This window comes from Lagopus leucura, unplaced genomic scaffold, assembly GCF_019238085.1.
Source record: "Lagopus leucura isolate 7727_CA_CO unplaced genomic scaffold, USGS_WTPT01 Super-Scaffold_100043, whole genome shotgun sequence".
NCBI lineage: Eukaryota > Metazoa > Chordata > Aves > Galliformes > Phasianidae > Lagopus > Lagopus leucura.
The window spans coordinates 3,932,820-3,951,350 of record NW_024962290.1 but is presented as its reverse complement, the minus strand read 5'-3'; the positions used below and the strand labels follow the sequence as shown (position 1 = coordinate 3,951,350).

The following is an 18,531-nucleotide window of genomic DNA, read 5'->3' as shown; positions in this document are numbered from 1 at the left end:
GGGGGGCGGAGGGAGAGCGGGGCGGGAGGGGCGGGCGGCGGGGCCCCCCCGGCAACCGGCGCTGCAGGTACCGGGTTTCGTTCCCCTCTCCCGGCCTCCTCCATCCCGGTCGGACCCCCCCGGCCCTCCACCCGCAGCCTCCCCCCGCTCCACCCGCCTCCACTTGTTGCTGCCCGCCGGGGCCGCGCTGGCTGCGGGCGGAGGGCGGATTTAATCCGGGGGGGTGGCTTGGGAGGAGGTGGAGGTTGCAGCCTCCCCTGCCGGCCCCCGGCAGCCAGCGGTGTCCGGCTCGGCTCCATCCCGCTCCCCTCGTCCGGCGCCGGGGCTGGCGGAGGCCGGAGCGAAGGCTGAGCCCTCCCCCGTTCTGCCCTCTCCAGTCCCATCGCTGCTCCCCTCGCCCGCCTCCGCCGACCCCCGGCTCCTCGCCCGGAGGAAGGGTGCGCGTAGCGCGCGTCTCCCGTCCACCGAAATCTATGATCAGCTCGGTGTGTGTCTCCTCCTACCGCGGACGCAAGTCGGGGAACAAACCACCTTCCAAAACATGCCTGAAGGAAGAGATGGGCAAAGGGGAAGACTCGGACAAGATCACCATCAACGTAGGGGGCACCCGGCACGAAACCTACAAAAGCACCTTACGGACTTTGCCGGGCACCCGCCTGGCCTGGCTCGCCGACCCCGATGCCCAGAGCAATTTTGACTTTGATGGTAAAAGCAATGAGTTCTTCTTCGATCGCCACCCCGGGATCTTCTCCTACGTCCTCAACTACTACCGAACCGGCAAGCTGCACTGCCCGGCCGACATCTGCGGGCCCCTCTTCGAGGAGGAGCTCACCTACTGGGGCATCGACGAGACCGACGTGGAGCCCTGCTGCTGGATGACATACCGCCAGCACCGCGATGCTGAAGAGGCCCTGGATATCTTTGAGAGTCCTGAACCTGGAGGAGGGGCTGGAGGAGAGGAGCCCGAAGAGGAAGGGGGTAGGGAGATGGCCCTTCAACGCCTGGGCATGGAGGACAGGCCGCCGGGGGCAGCGGGGGCTGCCGGAGGGGGTGGCTGCTGTCGGAATTGGCAGCCCAGGATGTGGGCGCTCTTTGAGGATCCCTATTCATCCAAGGCAGCAAGGGTAAGCTCCCAAAATGTGCTGGTGAGTGGGGTTGGGGCCGTGCTACAGGTACGTCTCCGTCTCCCCATCTTCAAGAGTGGGATGGATGCGTTGCGTATCGTGCTCCTCACCACCTCCCATCCCATGGGAAGCTCCATGGGGTGTCCCATTCCTGACCACCTCCCATCCCATGGGAAGCTCCATTGCATAGTGTGCTCCCAGCCATCTCTCATCCCTTGGGAAACCTCTTCCATCATCTCCCCATCCCTTCCCGATGCACCACATATGGGCTGAGGCTGGTGGTCCCCTTCGCACCCTTGGGTGCTGCTGAGCACCTCCTGTCCTGTCACAGAGGTGTGGGACTGGCTGAGCCCTGGCAGAGTTTCGGGATGCTCTAGGACAGACAGGACTGTTTCCTCTTGCTTGTGTGTGTGCACATACCAAAAAAACAACACTTAATGGGTCTGTGCCCTGGCATGTGTGAGTGCTGGCAGGGGATGCTGGGCAGGGAAATACCAAATCGGGTCCTGAAGTAAATGGGATCCTTACCTTTGTCTCCAGGGAGCTCGTACCCTTCTTCAAGCCCCAGAAGGTGCCCCACGCAGCCCTGCTGGTGCCCTGCACCCATGCCCCTCGCTGTCACCACACTGGTGCAGCCCACGCTCAGCATACGGTCCCCATCAGCACGTGTGAGCACAGGCTCACAGCTGCGGCTCTCACACACACACAGTCCTCTCAGAATCATAGGATCACAGCACGGTTGCCTTGGAAGGGATCTTGAAGATCTAAAAGCCCAATCTCTGCCCTGGGCCGGGTCTCCCCCAGCTCAGGCTGCCCAGGACCACCTGTGGCCTCGTGCACTGCAAGGATGGGATGCTCACAGCTCTGGGCAGCAGTGCCACGGTCTCAGCCACATTGCAGGAGGCCCCCCGACATGTCAGGCACCATTTGCCCCCAGCGAAGCCGTGTTGGCTCTTCCTGTCCTCCGTGTGCCTTAGGATTGCTTCCAGAAGGATCTGCTCCATGACCTTGCAGGACACGGAGGTGAGGCTGGCTGGCAGCCCTTCCCCACGTCTTCTTTTTTTTTGCCCTTCCCCTTTTCCAGTCAATGGGAGCTTTGCTGGACTGCCACAACTTCTGAAATGTGACAGAGTGGCTCAGCATTCATCTCCCAGTTCCCCCCCAACCCTTCCATGTACCTCATGCAGTCCCAGCGTGTGTTTGACATCCTTACACATCTGCAGCCCCATCTCCCACAGTGGGCATCTCCTCATGCTCCCAACCCCTGCCTTTGGGCTCTTTGGGCTCACAGCACTGCCTGGGCTCTGCCTTCCAAAGAGCCTCCCCTCCCCAGTGCTCTGAGATCACCCCCAAAGTGCTGCCAACTGACCCCAGACACCTTCCCACCCCATTCCAAGGCCATCTGGGCCCATCCATCCACGCTCCCCCCACTGTACCCATGCCACAGACACACACACACACACAGACGTGGGCACTTGGGAACCAAATGAATTCTGGATGCCTTTAGAGGTGCAAAAACCCATCAATGGTAAGAAATCTCAGAGGCATTTCCCACCCACCAGCAATGCAGAGGGCAGGGGTCACTTTGTCAAGGAGGTGTTTTTGCAGCTGACACAGGAACAGCACACACAGTATTGGGGCAGCAGAGCTTTCCTTGCTGCAGAAGAGGTGCCCAATCCTCTCCCCATCTCGGGGGGTTCATTGCATCTGAGCATCGAAAGAATTAAAGATCAAGAACCACAGCACCAAAATGATGGAGCAGAGCAACTCAGGTCAGGTTTTTGTTGTTCTGTGCCGAGCTGCTACAGGAAAGGCATCCGTTAAACAGAAGCAGCAGGGGGGGAACCAGGCTGCAAAGTCTGACTGGGAGCTGATGGGATGGATGGAGCAGCACTGGGCTGTGCTGGGAGCTCCCTGCTCCCTTCCTTCTGTGCCCTCTGAGATAAGGGCTCAGCTCAGCTTCCAGCCGTGATTCCTGCAGGGTCGTATTTTCCATGCAGAGATATCAACGTGGTCTTGCAGTATTTGGGAGAAGTGCTCCAGCAGAAGGGGCAACTGAAGTGCACCCAACCCAAGTGACAGCAGCCTGCCCAGTGCTCTCCCTTATTGCAGGGGTCTGTCACCAGGTTGGTGTCACCACTCGGATGCTCCTCTGGTGCGACGTTCATGGATCCCCCTCCAAATTGGGAGCCATGCTGCAAGATTTGTTTAGCATTTCCCCATACTGGGGTGCCCCTGCTCTGTGGAAGAGGGTCAGTGCTGGCTGTTGGGGTTTGGGGATGCGGCACATCCCATGGCTGCTCTCACCAAACCTGGCCGCAGGGGGAGGAGTGCTGCCCCTACATCCTGTGACAGCGGTGACTAAGAGTCTCAGGGGCTGAATTCCTCCGTTCTTTGCTCCTCCTCACACCTGGAGCAGCCCCTGGGGCTCTGAGTCAGTTGGTTCGTGGCTATTTCCATCTTCCTCTCCCTCCACCATCTCTCTCCCAGCATCTGGTTAGATGCCATCCAAGTTCAGCCTCGATCTCCACTGCTCCCCATTGGAAGCTGCTCTGTCTGTGGTTTTAGCTCTGCTTCCAAACCCTGCTTACGTGTATCTCCTCCTTTTTTTCCCCTTTGCAGCACTGACCTCATGCCCATTGGGACCTCCAGGCTAGAGACCCCATGGAGGGAGATGGGTTTTTTTGGGATCACCCTTGCCAAGCTGCATCCAAGCACAGGGATCATCTGCAGGTTCTGGGGAACTCGTTTAGTGGGACTCGCAGTGCTGTGTTGGTGGTTGCTGTGTATAGACATGGATTTTATGTTATTTTAAAGACACTTAGGGGAAAGAAAAAAAGAAAAGAGGTTGGAGCAAAACAGAGGTTACAGCTGGGCTATCTCAGGTCAGGTCTTCAGCTGACACAAAACTGCAGCAGCACTGCTGACTGAGAGGGGGGGGGGAGGCACTGCTTGGCACTGGCTGTGAACCTGACTCCTATTTTTAGAGGATGCTGTTGCTCCTGGGGCTGTCAGCTCTCACCTCCACAGCTCACACAGCAGTCCTATTCCATTGCCCTACTGCTCCTTCAGGGCAGTGCAGGGTCTCACCATCAGGCTCTGCTGGAGGATAGGAGGCGTCTCAGCCCATCCCTGGGCCAGCACCCATCGCTGGGGGGAGAATCGTCTTCCAGAGGTTTCTCCGCCGATTTGAGTCTGTTTAAACTTCACACCTCACTTTGGGAGGGAGGGATGATGCTTTCCTCAATGCCAGACCCACGTGGGTTTGCCCTTGGGGACACCCCGTGAGGATGCTCTCACATTACCACCGTGCTGGGGCTTTTTTTTCTCCAGCGTGACTCAGGGCTGTCTCCTCTGCTGATTCACTCCAGCCAACGACCCAGGCTGTTGCCTCCAGCAGCTCGAGGTGCAGAGTGCAGCTGGGCAGGGGGGTCTGCAATGCCATGAGCCATGCAGTGGGAGCAGAAGATTGCATCCTGCCTGGTGCAGGCAGCTGTGTTAGCAGCAAAGGGCGCTGGAGCAAAACCTGCTCCCATGAAACCAAAGCGGCCCTGGAAGGAGGGAGATGGAGATGGAGGTGGAGATGGAGGTGGAGATGGAGATGGAGATGGAGATGGAGATTAGATGGAGATGGAGATGGAGATGGAGATGGAGATTAGATGGAGATGGAGATGGAGATGATGGAGATGGAGGTGGAGATGGAGATGGAGATGGAGATGGAGATGGAGATGGAGGTGGAGGGATTTTCTGCTCTCATGCTTTTTTCAGGGGTTCTTGCCCATGTCTCAGACCTCACATTGGGTTCATGGAGTGATAGAATGGCCTGAGTTGGGGGTTTGGTTTGAATTGCTCTTGGACTTAGTCCTCTCACAGCTGCCTTCTCCCATGTGCGCCCAGTGCTCCAAACAGAGGCTGTGGCAGGTCTGCCTTCATTCCCATCACTGTCACCTCCAGCACATCTCCAGCCACAGCTGGAACTCAGCACACCCCCCCCCCAATCCATACCATTGGAGAAAGGCCCTGATGGCCTCAGGCTCTGAGGTTTGCTGGCAACTGATGGGAAATTATGAAATCATGGAGTCGTAGAAGCATAGAATATCCCAAGTTGGAAGGAACTCACCAGGATCACTCAGTCCAACCCCTGGCTCTACACAGGAACACCCAAACAACAAAACTTCCCCATTCTCCATCCTTGGTCTTGAGGTGGGTGGCAGCAGCACAGCTCCCGGGATGTTTTGAGCCTCATTTTTATCAGATGAGGACTTCTCCCATCCCTGCTGTTCCTATATGCTTGCAGGGACGAGGAGGGATGTACTAAACTCAGGTGACACCAGCAGCTTGCCTCAGGCTGCCCTGCAGGTATCATCATGGTGCTCTACAACATCAGCGCTCTCTCCATCCAGGTGACCCAAATCTTTCCATGCATCCCCAGGAAATTCAGCTAACAGCTTGGGTAATTCTGCATTTGCAGGTAGTTGCTTTTGCCTCGCTCTTCTTTATCCTGGTCTCCATCACGACCTTCTGCCTGGAGACACACGAGGCCTTCAACATCAACGTCAACGTGACGGAGACCCTCGTGGTGGGCAACACCACGACGATCCTGCTGACGCACAAAGTGGAGACGGAGCCCATCCTCACCTACATCGAAGGGGTCTGCGTCCTCTGGTTCACCCTCGAGTTCCTGGTTCGTATCATCTGCTGTCCAGATAAGCTTCTCTTCGTTAAGAACATGCTCAACATCATTGACTTTGTGGCCATCTTGCCCTTCTACCTGGAGGTAGGTCTCAGTGGCCTGTCCTCCAAAGCTGCTCGGGATGTGCTGGGTTTCCTGCGAGTGGTTCGTTTCGTCCGGATCCTTCGGATCTTCAAGCTGACCCGACACTTTGTGGGTCTCCGTGTGCTGGGTCACACTCTCCGGGCCAGCACCAACGAATTCCTGCTCCTCATCATCTTCCTGGCTTTGGGGGTCTTGATTTTTGCCACCATGATCTATTACGCCGAGCGGATCGGAGCCAAGACGTCTGACTCCAGCGGGAGCGACCCGACTCACTTTAAGAACATCCCCATCGGGTTCTGGTGGGCCGTGGTCACGATGACGACGCTGGGCTATGGTGATATGTACCCCAAGACCTGGTCGGGCATGGTGGTGGGGGCTCTCTGTGCGCTGGCTGGGGTGCTCACCATCGCCATGCCTGTGCCCGTCATTGTCAATAACTTTGGGATGTATTATTCGCTGGCCATGGCCAAGCAGAAGCTGCCAAAGAAGAAGAAAAAGCATATACCCCGTCCGGCCCCGATGGACTCCCCCACCTACTGCAAATCTGAGGAGAACTCCCCCCGCAACAGCACCCAGAGCGACACTTGCCCCTTGGCGGTAGAGGAAGGGGTGGCCGAGCGGAAGCGGTCAGGTGAGACCCCAAAGGTGGGGCAGAGGGAGGGGGAGACCTCTGGGAGCCCCCAAGGCTGTGGCTCGGTTCCCATACGCTGCCATGGGCTCGCGGGTTGCTGAGGTCTTGGTTGGGACACCTGGGTACGGGGAGTGGTGTTGGTGGATCTCCCACTGGAGCTGGGCACGGGGGAAGGGCCATGTTCTGCTCTCCAAACACAGATCAAGCCACCTTGGTGTGATTCAGGGGGTCCCTGCCTGCTGTACATCCTGCTTACCCTGACAGAGGTAAGACCACTGACCCAACTGCTACGGACCACAGAGCAACTCTTGCAGACCGTCATCCCAATCCCCGTCTCACTTCGTCAGGGTCAGTTTTGTTTTCCTTCCTCACGCCGTCAATCAGGCTGTGCTTCACCAAAACTGATAACTCCATAGGTACTGCCTGACCTCACTTTCCCATTCATCTCCAGTGAGATGTGGTCTCCCTGCGCAATGAGCCCAGCGCTGCCCAGGCAGGAGCAAAATCAGCCTCCATACGTTTGTACTTTGGTCTCATGCACTGACCTGGAGTTTGGGGCATTGCCAGTGTGTTCTCCCAGTTAGAAGAAGAGACGTCCCTGTCTCTGCACAGCCCAGCTATGGGCAGCATCACTTGGGCTGAGCTAGGGGGATGCTGGGCACCCAGCATATATTTTCCAATTGCCTCACAGCCCATCTGCCCCAGGAGACCCCACAGCAGGAAGCAGGAGGAGCTGTCAAAAGCCCATTCCTTCACCCCAGCACTGATTCAGGAACTCAGGATGGATCTTCAGCGTGCAGAGCATCTTCTCAGATGGCATAGGAGTCAGGTGGCATAAATCAGCACTTCCTATTGCAGATGGTGTGAATGTGGAAGAGCAAATTCCCATCAGCTGTGGAGGTGGATTTCAAAGACCCAGGGTATACAGCCCTCAGTAGCAGGAAGAGTTGTTGTTTGGGGTTAAGATTTAGCGTGGTTCTGCTTCCTTGGTAGCTGTATTTTGGCTTGGATATGCCTGGATTTTTGGAAGCTGCTCTGAGCTACCTATGATCCCATTGTAGGGGTCTGCTGAGCCTCTTCTGGCCGCCCTGAGCACATTGCCTTGCAGGTTCCTCCTGCTGATGGATGTCTGCTGCCCTTCTTGCAGACTCCAAGCAGAATGGTGAGGCCAATGTGGTGCTGTCAGACGAGGAGCAGCCGCTGTCCCCATCTGATGAGGAGAAGCGGCCCATGCGACGCTCGAGCACCAGGGACAAGAACAAGAAATCCTCCACGTGCTTCCTCCTGGCCACGGGTGACTTCTCCTGCACAGCAGATGGAGGCATCCAAAAAGGTACAGTCAGGGCTGGTGCTGGGAGCCGTGGGTTGGGGGCAAGGCTTCCTGCATCTGTTTGAGGCTGGGATTCATCTCCATCTGCCTGCCTGGCTCTTCTCTGCTCCTTCCATTTCCAGGCCCCCAAGTCCCCTTGTCTCTCTGCCTCTCCATCCGCTTCATTTCCATCCATTGTGTCTCTCTGTGGCAGCTCTTACCTTCTTGTTTTCTCCTCCCCTGATTGCCACTGTTTGAGATCTGGGACTTGATGTTTGTCACGCTGCCTTCTGTGGGGACAGCTGTGCCTCTGCTCCCCTCACCCACCCATCTCAGGGTGCTGTGCCTCTCCTGAGGAGGTGATGAGATTGTGGCTGAAGCAGGCCGAAAGGTTTTCAGCAGGGAAAAAGAGTCTGTGGTCTTTTCTCTGTCCCTTCCCTCTCCTCCTCCGATGCCTTTTGGTGGCTTTGAGCGTGGGGAATCGTGCTGTGTCAACTGCTGCCTTGCCAAAAGCACGGGGTTGCCAGGAAGGCTGTCTCCTCTGGGTTTAGGAAGTGAGCTTTGGGAAGTGTTGGGAGAAAACTGTGGGGGAGACCAGCCAGGAAAACACAGAGCTCTTCTTCCAGCGACAAAGAGGCAGTCTTCTTCAGTTGGGTCCCATTGCATCCTCTGCCCACCTGGAGCCACGGAATCCACCTGCACCCTGGATTGCTGGGTTGATCCTTAGGGCATGGCTCTGTTCTTTAGTTGTGCAGTTTTCCTGCTCTCTTGTACATCCGAGGGGGTGTGGGAGGATGCAGAGCTGCAGCACTGACCTACTTCTCTCTTCTCAGCACTGCTTAACCCCGGTTAGTCCCAGTCCCTCACCCCAGCGCATGGGAGCTGGGGCCAGGCAGGGTGAAGGATGATGCTGTGCCTTGCAAGCCCTCAATTCGTTGCTTGGCAAAGAGGAAGGGTCTCATTTTGGGGGCTGTGACCCCCAGCCGTGGTGCTTTGGTCCATCCCACACCCCCCAGTGCCTTTTGCTCCCCGGGCTCCAGCAGCCCTGGAGCTGTGGGTTGGTGTTTGGGATGATGGCAGTTATTATATTAGCAGGAGCAAATTGGTTGCGTTCTCCTGGGAAATCAAGGATTCCCTTTGGTGTTCCCACACAACCTCCTCCCTTAAAAAGAAGGGGAAAAAAAAATAAAAGCCACATTCATCTTTGGGCAGCAGAGCGTTGTACAAATATGTGCTCGGAGTTCTCGGTGCTTTGCCTGGAGGTGCTGTTTCCTCTGAAGTTGGGCTCTTTCCTCGCTGCTCCCTAAAGAGAGGGGAAGGGTTCTGCTTCTGCCCTGGGGAGGACAGTGGAAGGGATGGGGGGGAGGGTGGAAGCCTTCATCCTTGGGAGATGCTCAGGTCTGGCAGCTCTTCAGCTGAGGAATTGCAGCTGGGACCCCTTGATGCCACTGGAAGATCGAACTGCTGAGGGTGCAGTGCAGCTCTTGCTGGGCTCCCAAACCGAGTGACTTGGGTTGGGATGGAAGGGACCTTAAAGACCACTTTGTTCCAAGAAATAAGGCCAGGAAATTAATACTGCTGTCATTTTTCTTGTGGGGTGGCACTGAGAGTTCTTCAGAAGGGCACTGTGGTGATCTCTGGGTGGTTCTGCTGCCCTTCCTGCAGATACCAGAGTGCTTCATTGCAATTAAAAATGCGTGTCTACGTGGGTCACCCAACCTCCTGAAGGCTCTGCTGGGAGGTGGCCTGGCGTTCAGCAATGTGTGAGACCCTTTAGGAAGGGGAAACCTCAGTACTTGTGCCATTGGGGATGGGCAGGTGGGACTGGGGTTCAGGCTGACATCTTCCATGGTGACATATTCCAATGTGGGTAGGGTCAGAGGTGGGCAGAGGGCAGAGCATCTTCCCATGTTCGTGCCTGAGGGTGCTGGGAGCCGCAGAGCACCTTTTCCTGATTTATCTCCTGCTGAGGCTGTTTGTTCTGGTACTGGGATGCTGGCAGCTCTGCAAATTGAGATGAGCTTGGTTCGGAGCCCGATTTGCTGATGGCCATCTGTCAGATGCTGGGACAGGTACCCATGTCTGTACAAGCTGTGGGAATCAGGAGACGGGGCTGCTTCAGGAACAAGCTGCAGATCTTGGCGGCTGCTACGGTTGGAGCACTGATGCCAACAGTTGGTTTCTTTGGGGGCAGCTCAAAGAGAAAAGCCCCCACTGCCCACCACCCCTCAGATGGAACCAGAACGTGGTGTGACACCTGTGTGGTGGCATTTATCTTGTGTCCCTTTAGCTGCTTCCAGTGGGGTCCCTTTCCTTCCTCCCTGCTGCTGGGGGTTGCTGCAGACCCCTTATCTCCCTCCAGCAATGCGTCCTGCTGGGACACAGATACTGGCATGGCTCTTGGCACCTGAGCACACATCCTCTGCTTTCATGCAGAGATATGGAGGCAGGACAAGGCCAGCAGCAAGCAAGGTGAGTTAGGATGGTCTAGGAACAGCAAGGCAAAAACCAGAGCAGCCCTTCTAGAGAGGGCATGGCGAATGGCATTAGATGGAGAGAATGGGATTTACCACCTTTAGCAGCACCCAGCATTGCAAAGCACCAAGTCTTTAGCTTGGCTGCCAGAGCTCAGTGCATCACAGCACTGATTTTGCTCTGCTTCTCGCTATTAGGGCAGAGCCATGCCTGGCATGTGGACCAAGTGCTCGTGTGAGCATCTGCTGGTGATGCTCGGCTGGGGGGGTGCAGGGACAAACCCACGTTTGCCCAGGGACGTGAGTGTGTGCAAGCAGCATGCGGGCACCAGGCTGCTGGTAAACGCACACGTGTTGCTGGGCTCTGCTGCCTGCTTGCATTACCCCATCCCCATCTGCTGCTGGCTCAAAGCATGTGTGAGCATGCACGTGCACCACAAGGATTTGCATCATGGGGTGCACGGCACTGCTGGCTCCTGGGGTGTGCACTGCTCCTTGGCAACAAACGTGTTTTGAAAGCAATCCCGGTGACCTCAGTTAGCACCTGCATGGCTTGCTGGGAGAGCAGCTCCTCAAACGGAGTGGGCTGGTGGCAATTAGCAAAGCTGGCCCTTGGTGGAAGCCGTGGTGGCCTTCAGGGCTGGGGCAAATGTCACAGCTCAGGGCTCACGTGTGCTCTTAACCAGGGCTGCTGTTTGGACATCAATCCCATTTTCAGTGCAAATAGTTGGGTTCTTTCCCCAAGAAGTGTTGCTTTTGACCTGGGAGAACATCTGGCTGTTGCTTTTCCATCTGAGCCCAAGCAGCTCCTGGCTTTTGGGGAGTTTGCAAAGAGCTCCCATACGTACAGAAATGGAAATGTTTGCTCTTCAGTGCGATTGCTCACGGAAAATCCTGAGCGTTTCTACCTGCTCCTCTGCATACAGAAAGGTGTCAGCAGCAGCTTGCTGCTTAACAATCCAGAGCTGGGGGAATAACTCCTTCCAAATCCCACATTTGTTTGAATTCCACTGCTTTCCCCAATCACTTCAGCCCACAAACTGCCCGGATTCATCCCTCATTCAGACTCCAGGCCCAGCAGTGGGGTGATGCAGTGCCCCACCACCGGCACGGCTCCACGCTGTGGGGCATCCCCTGCAGAAGGGGTGGCTGTGGGGTGCAGGGTGGGGGGGGAGAGGGCTCAGCAGGCTCTTAGAGGCTGCAAGGAGCGGCGCTGCTCTTGCTGGATCTTTTGGGGAGGGGGCTTAGCCTTCAGGCGCGGGGCTGAATGCAGCTCTAACCTCACCTCTGTCCCTTTTCTTCACAAAGGCTATGGAAAATCCCGGAGCCTAAACAGCATAGATGGTGTGGCAGGACCTGCGGGGGGGTTGGCTCCCCTCGCCTCGCGCTACAGCTCTCCCTGCTCCCCCGTCCCTTCCATCCTCTAAATGCCGCCCGGATCCCGCTTTGTGTGTCGGCCGCGCGCTCCCCGTGTCGCTCTGTCCCCCCATCCCTGCGATGCTGTGTCCCCAGCGGTGCCCAGGATGTCCCCATCACCAAGAAGCGGGCCTTAACCTGCAGCCCAGCCCTGCTCCCATGCCTGCAGACAGGACCCCTGACGTCTCCATGCACTTCATCCTCTCGTGTCTGTGCGTTTGGGACAGTCCCCACGGGGGTGGGAGGGCTGCTCGGTGTTTTTCATCCCCTGGACACCTCGCTCGTCCCCAGTACTTTGGGCTGAGGGTGTGCGGTCCCTTCCCGTGGCCCGTTTGCACTTGGGCTGGGAATGCAAGAAGGATGCGTTGACTCATCAAATTACACATCGTTGTGCTGGAAATGGCTGAGTTCATCTCATTTTAGGGCTCCTTTTCAAACAGCCTCCAATTTCTGGAGGAACCGGATGAATAAATCTCTATTCCCTGCCCGGCAGCAGTTCCCCTCTTGTTTGGTGCTTTTTCTGTGCCTAACTCTGCTTCTCTGCTTGTGTCTGCTTTCTCTGTTTGAGTTGGGGTGGCCTCAAGGAGGGATGGGGTTTTGCAACCTCAACAACAGCCCCTTTCAAGTAGGGGGGATAAAGGATGGGATGGGGGATGGTCCATAAAGAGCTGGGAGGTGGGGGGAGAGAATATGTGGGGAAAGGAGCAGCTGGGAAAGCTGCTGCTGAGAACTGGGGAGCGGGAGAGCTGGGTGTGATGGGAGAACTGGTGGTGCCCCAAGGGGCAGGCAGTGCTCTGCTGGGATGGGTTCAGGCTGTGGGGCACAGCATCCCATGGGGTGGGAGGGGGATGGGGCTCATGGGAGGGTGAGGTCCTGGTGCATCTCAGCACATCCTTCCCCTCGGAGCACTCTCTGTGTTTGGAGCAGGAGGAGCTGAGATTTCCCCCCCCCCCCCCCTCCCGAATCCATGCAAGGCACAAGGTGACCCTCTGTGCTTTCCGTGGGCTCGGAATCATAAATGATTTACTCAAGGTCGGGTGCTGGCGTTGGGGACAAGCCAAGCAGAGCCAGCAGCCCTGCGTGGTGCAGAAAGGCTTTAGGTTTGGAGGAGCGTTGCAAGCAGAGAATTAACCCCAGCAGCCACAGGTTTGGTGTGGAAAACCCTCGGTGCACCACAACGTTGATCCCTGGTTTCCTGTTAGAGCCAACGTGGAGCCACGCTTTGCAATTTTTAGCCTCGGCGTTATGCAACTGGGTGGAAGGCATGACTAATGTGCAAAAAGCTCCTCTCAAACAACAGGGCCCCGAATGGGAGACAGAGGCATTTCTGTGGGAGGCACCAAACTGGTGAAAAACCCACAGCATCTTCGCTCTCCTTCCTCCCCCCTCCCCCCCTCGCCTTCCTCTGAATAGCAGTTTGGGGGCAGTGGGGTGCTGGGATTTTCGGGTGAGGTCCCGGTGGGTTTTGGGGGTGAGAGAGCAGGGGTTAATGCCGCTGCTAAGAATATAAGAGGAGCTGCGATGGATCAGAAGAGCAGAGCGCTAAATGGCTCTGCAGCCTGGAGTCTTATCACAAACGGTGGCCAAAATTGGCTGCCTGGAGAATAGGATAAGAATAGAGCGAGTGAATACGATACTTCCCCCAAATATCCTCCCAGCCACTTGTCTATGTTTAGGGATCTGGAGAGGAGCGCGCGTTCCGGCTCAGTTGAAACGCACTGGGAGAAAGCAAGGTGGTTTGATTTATTCTTGGCAAAGGGGATCGATTGAGAGCAGCACGGGCTGCCTCTGCCCTGCTCCAAAAACGGGGTTTAAAATCTCAGCAGTGTGCGGTGATTGAACTGCAGTGATGGTCGAGCTGCAGTGGTCGAGCTGCAACGATGGCTGTGCTGCGGTGGTGGGGTTGCAGTGATGGCTGAGCTGCAGTTTTGGTTGAGCTGCAGTGATGGGACTGCAGTAGTTGAGCTGCTGTGGCTGAGATGCATCGGTTGAGCTGCGGAGGTTGAACTCAGTGGTTGAGCTGCAATGATGGTTGAACTGCAGAGGCTGAACTCGGTGGTTGAGCTGCAGTGGCTGAGATGCAGCGGCTGAGCTTGCTGCTGCCCCACCAGCCCTAAAGGCAGAGCTGCGTCCTGTCCTGCTCAGCTGCTGGGATCACCTCGTCCCAGCAGGACGCTGTGCTCCGTGCGCTGCATCCCTGTGTCCAGCACAGCACCGGGGAGAACTGCACCCTGTGCTGCCCTCCCCATCGCAGCTGCAGGCGCTGCTCCGTAGCACGGATGGGCTCAGGGACGCTCTTCCCACCTGCAGAGCTCCAGGCTGTGATCTGTGTCCCTGCATCCGTCTGTCTGTCTGCTGAAGCTGGCAGCACTTTGCGAGCAGCTCATCCTCAGGAGCTGGGGGGGCTTTGGGGCAGTGCCCCCATCAACCTTCATCTGCCTGTCGCTCCGGGGGCCGTCCTGTGCTGCGGCAGGAGCCCGGGTTGCGTGCAAAGTATTAATTGTTATTGCTGCAACAACTGCTCTGTTTCTCAGGAGATGCCCCGAAAGAGCCGAGAAAATAGCAAGGTCTGTCAGGCGGTGGGGCGGGAGGTGAAGATGTCAGGAGAGTAATTGCTCTACCCAGAAGCAGCCTGTTTCTGACTTCCCCTGACTGCCAGGAAAAAATCCTCCGTGCTGATGTGATGACAATAAAATGATATAAAAAACAAGCAGCCGTAGCCTTTGCCCGTGCTGACGAGGAATGCAGAGAGCAGAGGCAGATGCAAAATAAGACGCAGCTGAGCTTAAAAATAGTGCCTCCTTCTCCCACCTCCCAGTCCGGCGCTCTGCTCCTCTGCTTGGGCAGTGGCTCTGATTGGAGGAGCAGGTTGAGGTTCATCCCAAGCTCTGCAGTGCTGGGTGAGGATTGGGGTCCTCTGCCCCTCTGCAAATCCCCCCCCGTTGCAGCAGAGAGAAGAAAAGCATCCTATGGAGTTGGAAAAAGCATCCTGTGGGCTGGACCCAAATGCTTTCTAGGGTGGTCGGTGGCTCCAGCCCAATGCTGCCCACTGCAGCCTCTCCGTGGGATCGGCTCTGATGCTTCGCCTGCACAGCCTCTTGTCCTCAAACAGACCTCCCAGAACATAAAAGAAACAGGAAAACCACCTGCAGAATTGGGTTGCGACCTGCCCAAACGCTGTGCTGGGGCAGGAGGCGGAGGGCAGAGGTGGGGCTGTCTGGGGAAATCCATTAGGAGGAAAGTGGGCATTTTTGGAGGTGGATCTGGCAACTCCTCCTGCAAACCGAAGGGGTTTTGGGGCCGGATCACAGGCTGATTCACATCGGATGGGTGCAAACAGGAGGGCAGTGGCTTTATCTGGGGACGGCGATTAAACAAAACTCTCATCTGTTGTGATTTCTTTGTAGTCGCACTGATTTCTCCGGGGCTGCTGAGCTGCTTCCCAAGGAGCTCCCTGGGGGATGCGGGCAGCAGGTCTGAGCTCAGCCATGGAACGGCTCTGAGCAGGGAGGAGGAGGAGGAGGAGATGGGAGTTAAAAGCTGGGTTGTGTCCCTGGGAAATCGATAGAGCTGCTGGGGATGCTCCAGCTGGCCCAGGGACCCACAGAGAGCTTCCAGCTGCTCTCCAAAGTGGGAACAGCCCCGGATTGCAGCAGCTGCATCTCACCCATGTTTCTGCACGGGGATGAAGGCGGATCCCCAAAGCAGCCCATCACTGGGGACACGCTGCCCTGGGAGCTATGGGCTGTAATCCCTCAGCATTTGGCTGGGATGTGGCATCGAAAAGACGGTGTGCGCGTGGAGAACCCAACCCACAGCAGCAGAGGATGGGAGATTTCTTTTGGGGAAGCCAAGTTTTGGAGCTGCGGGGGGTGAAAGGAGCCACGAGAGCCCAGCACTGGGTTCTGCAGCAATATTGCTGGGAGGAAAGGGCAGCCCCGTGCTTATCAGGAGGATCAGAGCTGTCTCCCCGCCTGACGGCCCCTGGAAACCTGGCACACGGGGATGGGCGGCGTTGTGACTCAGAGCTCCAATCAATGTTAATTAATTCAATGATAACGAATGAGAAAGAGAGAGAGAGAGAGAGAGAAAAATAAACCACTGCAGGATATTAATGCACTCAGCTTGGCTTTGGGACATCTGGCTGGGGGTTGGTTTGGAGACTTTGGTCACAAGCAGCTTTCCTGGAGGATGCGGTGAGGATGATGATTTCCTTCTTTGTTCTTTGCTCTTTAACCTCAATTCCAGTAGTGGTGGGGAACCAAGGAGGAGCTGAGGTGGAGGCATTCCTCACATTCCCACCCCTACGTCTATTTCTCCTTGGTTCTCCACCCATTTCCCACGTCTCCACCTTGGCTGAGGGTGTCTGAGCCCATTTGAAGGCATTTAAAAAAGTAGTTTTATCAGTTTATTGATGGAACAGCAGGAGAAGGCTGCATCCCTTTGCACTACGCTTTCTGCACCGCATCAAGTGTTGGTCCCGTGGAGCTCAGTGTCTCTCTCCCTCTCTTTCCCCACAGACAGCTGATGGAAGCGGTGCCCAATGCTACGTTTAATACCTCTGTCTTTCGTTGCAGACACCTGCCAAGACGTCCTCTCTTCCAGTTACCCCCAGGGTGAGGTGGTCACCTTCTCCTGAGCCCCAGCTGGATGCAGGCAGCGCCCCAGCGAGGGACGTGTGCCCCGAGGGATGCTCTCCCTGAAGCTAAGGGATGTTTGCCCGGAGGGATGCGTTCCCTGAGGCCCAGGGATGCTATCCCATGGCTCAAGGATCCTCTCCCTGAGGCCGAGTGATGCATTCCCCTAAAGATGCCCTCCCTACGGTGCAGGGATGCTCTCCCCAAGGCCAAGGGATGCTCTGCCCAAGGGAGGTGCTGTCACCGGTGCCAAGGGCTGCTCTCCCCAAACCCGAGGGATGCTCTGCCCCAGGCTGAGGGCTGCATTCCCCCCCGAGGCCGAGGGATGTTCTCCCGGTGAGCTTTGCCTGCCCCATGCAGCGACCCAAAGCTCTGGCTGCCATCCTCATGGCTGGAGTAGTGGGTTTAGCAGCCGAGTCCCTTGCTGAAGAGGGGCAGTGAGGGGCTCCCTGCCTGCTGCCAGCCCTGCTGTGCTCTGCCCCATCCTCTGCCCCTGCTTTCGGACACGTGCCCCAGCCTCTGCCATCCTGCTGATGTGACCCAGCCAGAGTCCCACCAGCTGCTCACCCCTCACTCCTGCACAGTGCCCCATCCACGCTCTGAGCACCTCCATCGTCAAACTGGGGCTCTCCTCCACACTGGGTGCCACACACGGGGTGCTGCGCCATCATGGGGTGGGCTGGGGGGATGGGGATGGGAAGCAATAGGGAATGGGGACGGGTGCTGAGGTGGGGTGAGCCTGGCTGGCCTGAAAGGGTCGGTGTCTTTCTAATACTGTTCCATATCTCTGTGATGAAGGCAATACTACTCCCATTTTCTCTGTCCTGTACGCATGCCTCTCCCTGTCCAGCTGCACTAGAGTTCAAATAAAGACATCCGTGAGCTGAGTCAGCTCCCACACCCCCTGCCTTGAAGTGTCCCTCCTTGCCCATGGATCGCGGTCCCGGTGGCCGTGCCGTCCTCACATTGCATCAGAGCCCTCTTGGAAAGCTCACACTGGTTGCAACATCTTCATTTGGTGGAGGGAAGCACTGCAGAGCTGACCAGTGCATTGCCTCTCCCTGCTCTGAGCAGCAGAGCTGAGCTAATCAGCAGTAAAGCCGTAGCGGTGCCATCATTAGGTTTCAGAGTGAACAACGCATGGAGGTGAAGGGGTGCAGCTCTCCAGGCTGCAGGGGCAGAAGGCAGCAGAGCCAAGCAGGCAGCACGAGGCTGATTCACACATGGGGATCTCACACCTTTCGGATTGGAATGGCTTCTGAAGTGGTTTAGAGCCTCTGAACCAGGTGGCTGCAGCACTCAAAAAGCCCTCAAAAAGCCCTGAAAAAGCCCAAAAGCCCAGCTTGGCTGCTGCAGCGAGCAGGGGAGGCCCAGCTGAAGCCCCAGTAATGTGCTGTTCTGTGTTTTCTTATTCCTCCAATGACAACCCACCCAGGGGCATGAAGCCGTCTATTCAGGGCTGCGGAGGGAGAAGGGGAAGGTTATAAACCCAGAGTGGGGGGTGGGGAGGGACGGCGACCAAAGAGCTGCCACAGAGCTGAAAGGGAAGAAAGCAGCCACAAGTGTGAGCAATCAGTGGCTGATGGCCAAGCAGCAATTACAGCAGAGCCTGCTTCCTAGCCTGGGAGAGAGCCATCAGTGAGCACAATGCTGCTGAGCAGCTGCTGTGTCCCTGAGGGTGCTGCACGCCGCGGTTGGGCTGGGATCGATGCAGAGCACTCGGCTTGTCCGCCCAGGTCTGTTCATTCAGGTGATGCTGAGCAGCTGCATCCCCCCGGGCTGCACCCACATGGCATTTGGGGAGCAGCCCTGCAATGTGCAGGGATGGGTGCCTTAGGGAGGTGGGTTTGGAAATGGGTGGCCGTGGGGTGGCTGGGGAGGAGAAGGTCCCTCCTCCATCCTGGCCAAAGCCCTTCACATCACTGGGCTGTAGCACAGCTTGCAAGCTGTTTCTCGCTGACCCCAGGGCACAAGTGAATCAGGAGGATTCCCCCTCTGGCCCTGGAGATCAGCGGTTCCTCCAGGATGGCTTCAGGTTTAGGAAGGCTCTGGATTTTTAATTTGCAATTTAATTTGCCAATACATCCCCTGCAAATCCCAGCAGAGCAATGGGGAGGGAGAGCACAACCTAGCAGCACCCTGCAGCCCTGCCCATCGTAGGGA

The 18,531-nt window shown here is 56.8% G+C and overlaps 1 protein-coding gene across 2 annotated transcripts in view; it reads left to right on the top strand.

Annotated features, from left to right (window-relative positions):
- KCNC4 (potassium voltage-gated channel subfamily C member 4) overlaps positions 1–17,018 on the top strand; it is a 17,553-nt gene extending 535 nt beyond the window's left edge. Inside the window, exons 2-5 of one of the 2 annotated variants that reach the window (XM_042884064.1) lie at positions 378–1,124; positions 5,596–6,532; positions 7,680–7,865; positions 16,309–17,018. In XM_042884064.1, the coding sequence (XP_042739998.1) occupies positions 474–1,124; positions 5,596–6,532; positions 7,680–7,865; positions 16,309–16,370 (1,836 nt within the window). In that variant the 5' untranslated portion in view covers positions 378–473 and the 3' untranslated portion in view covers positions 16,371–17,018. Of the gene's footprint in view, positions 1–377; positions 1,125–5,595; positions 6,533–7,679; positions 7,866–11,623; positions 12,210–16,308 lie in introns of those variants that run through there. The other variant, XM_042884063.1, reaches the window with a different exon arrangement.
- Positions 17,019–18,531: the final 1,513 nt, after the last annotated feature.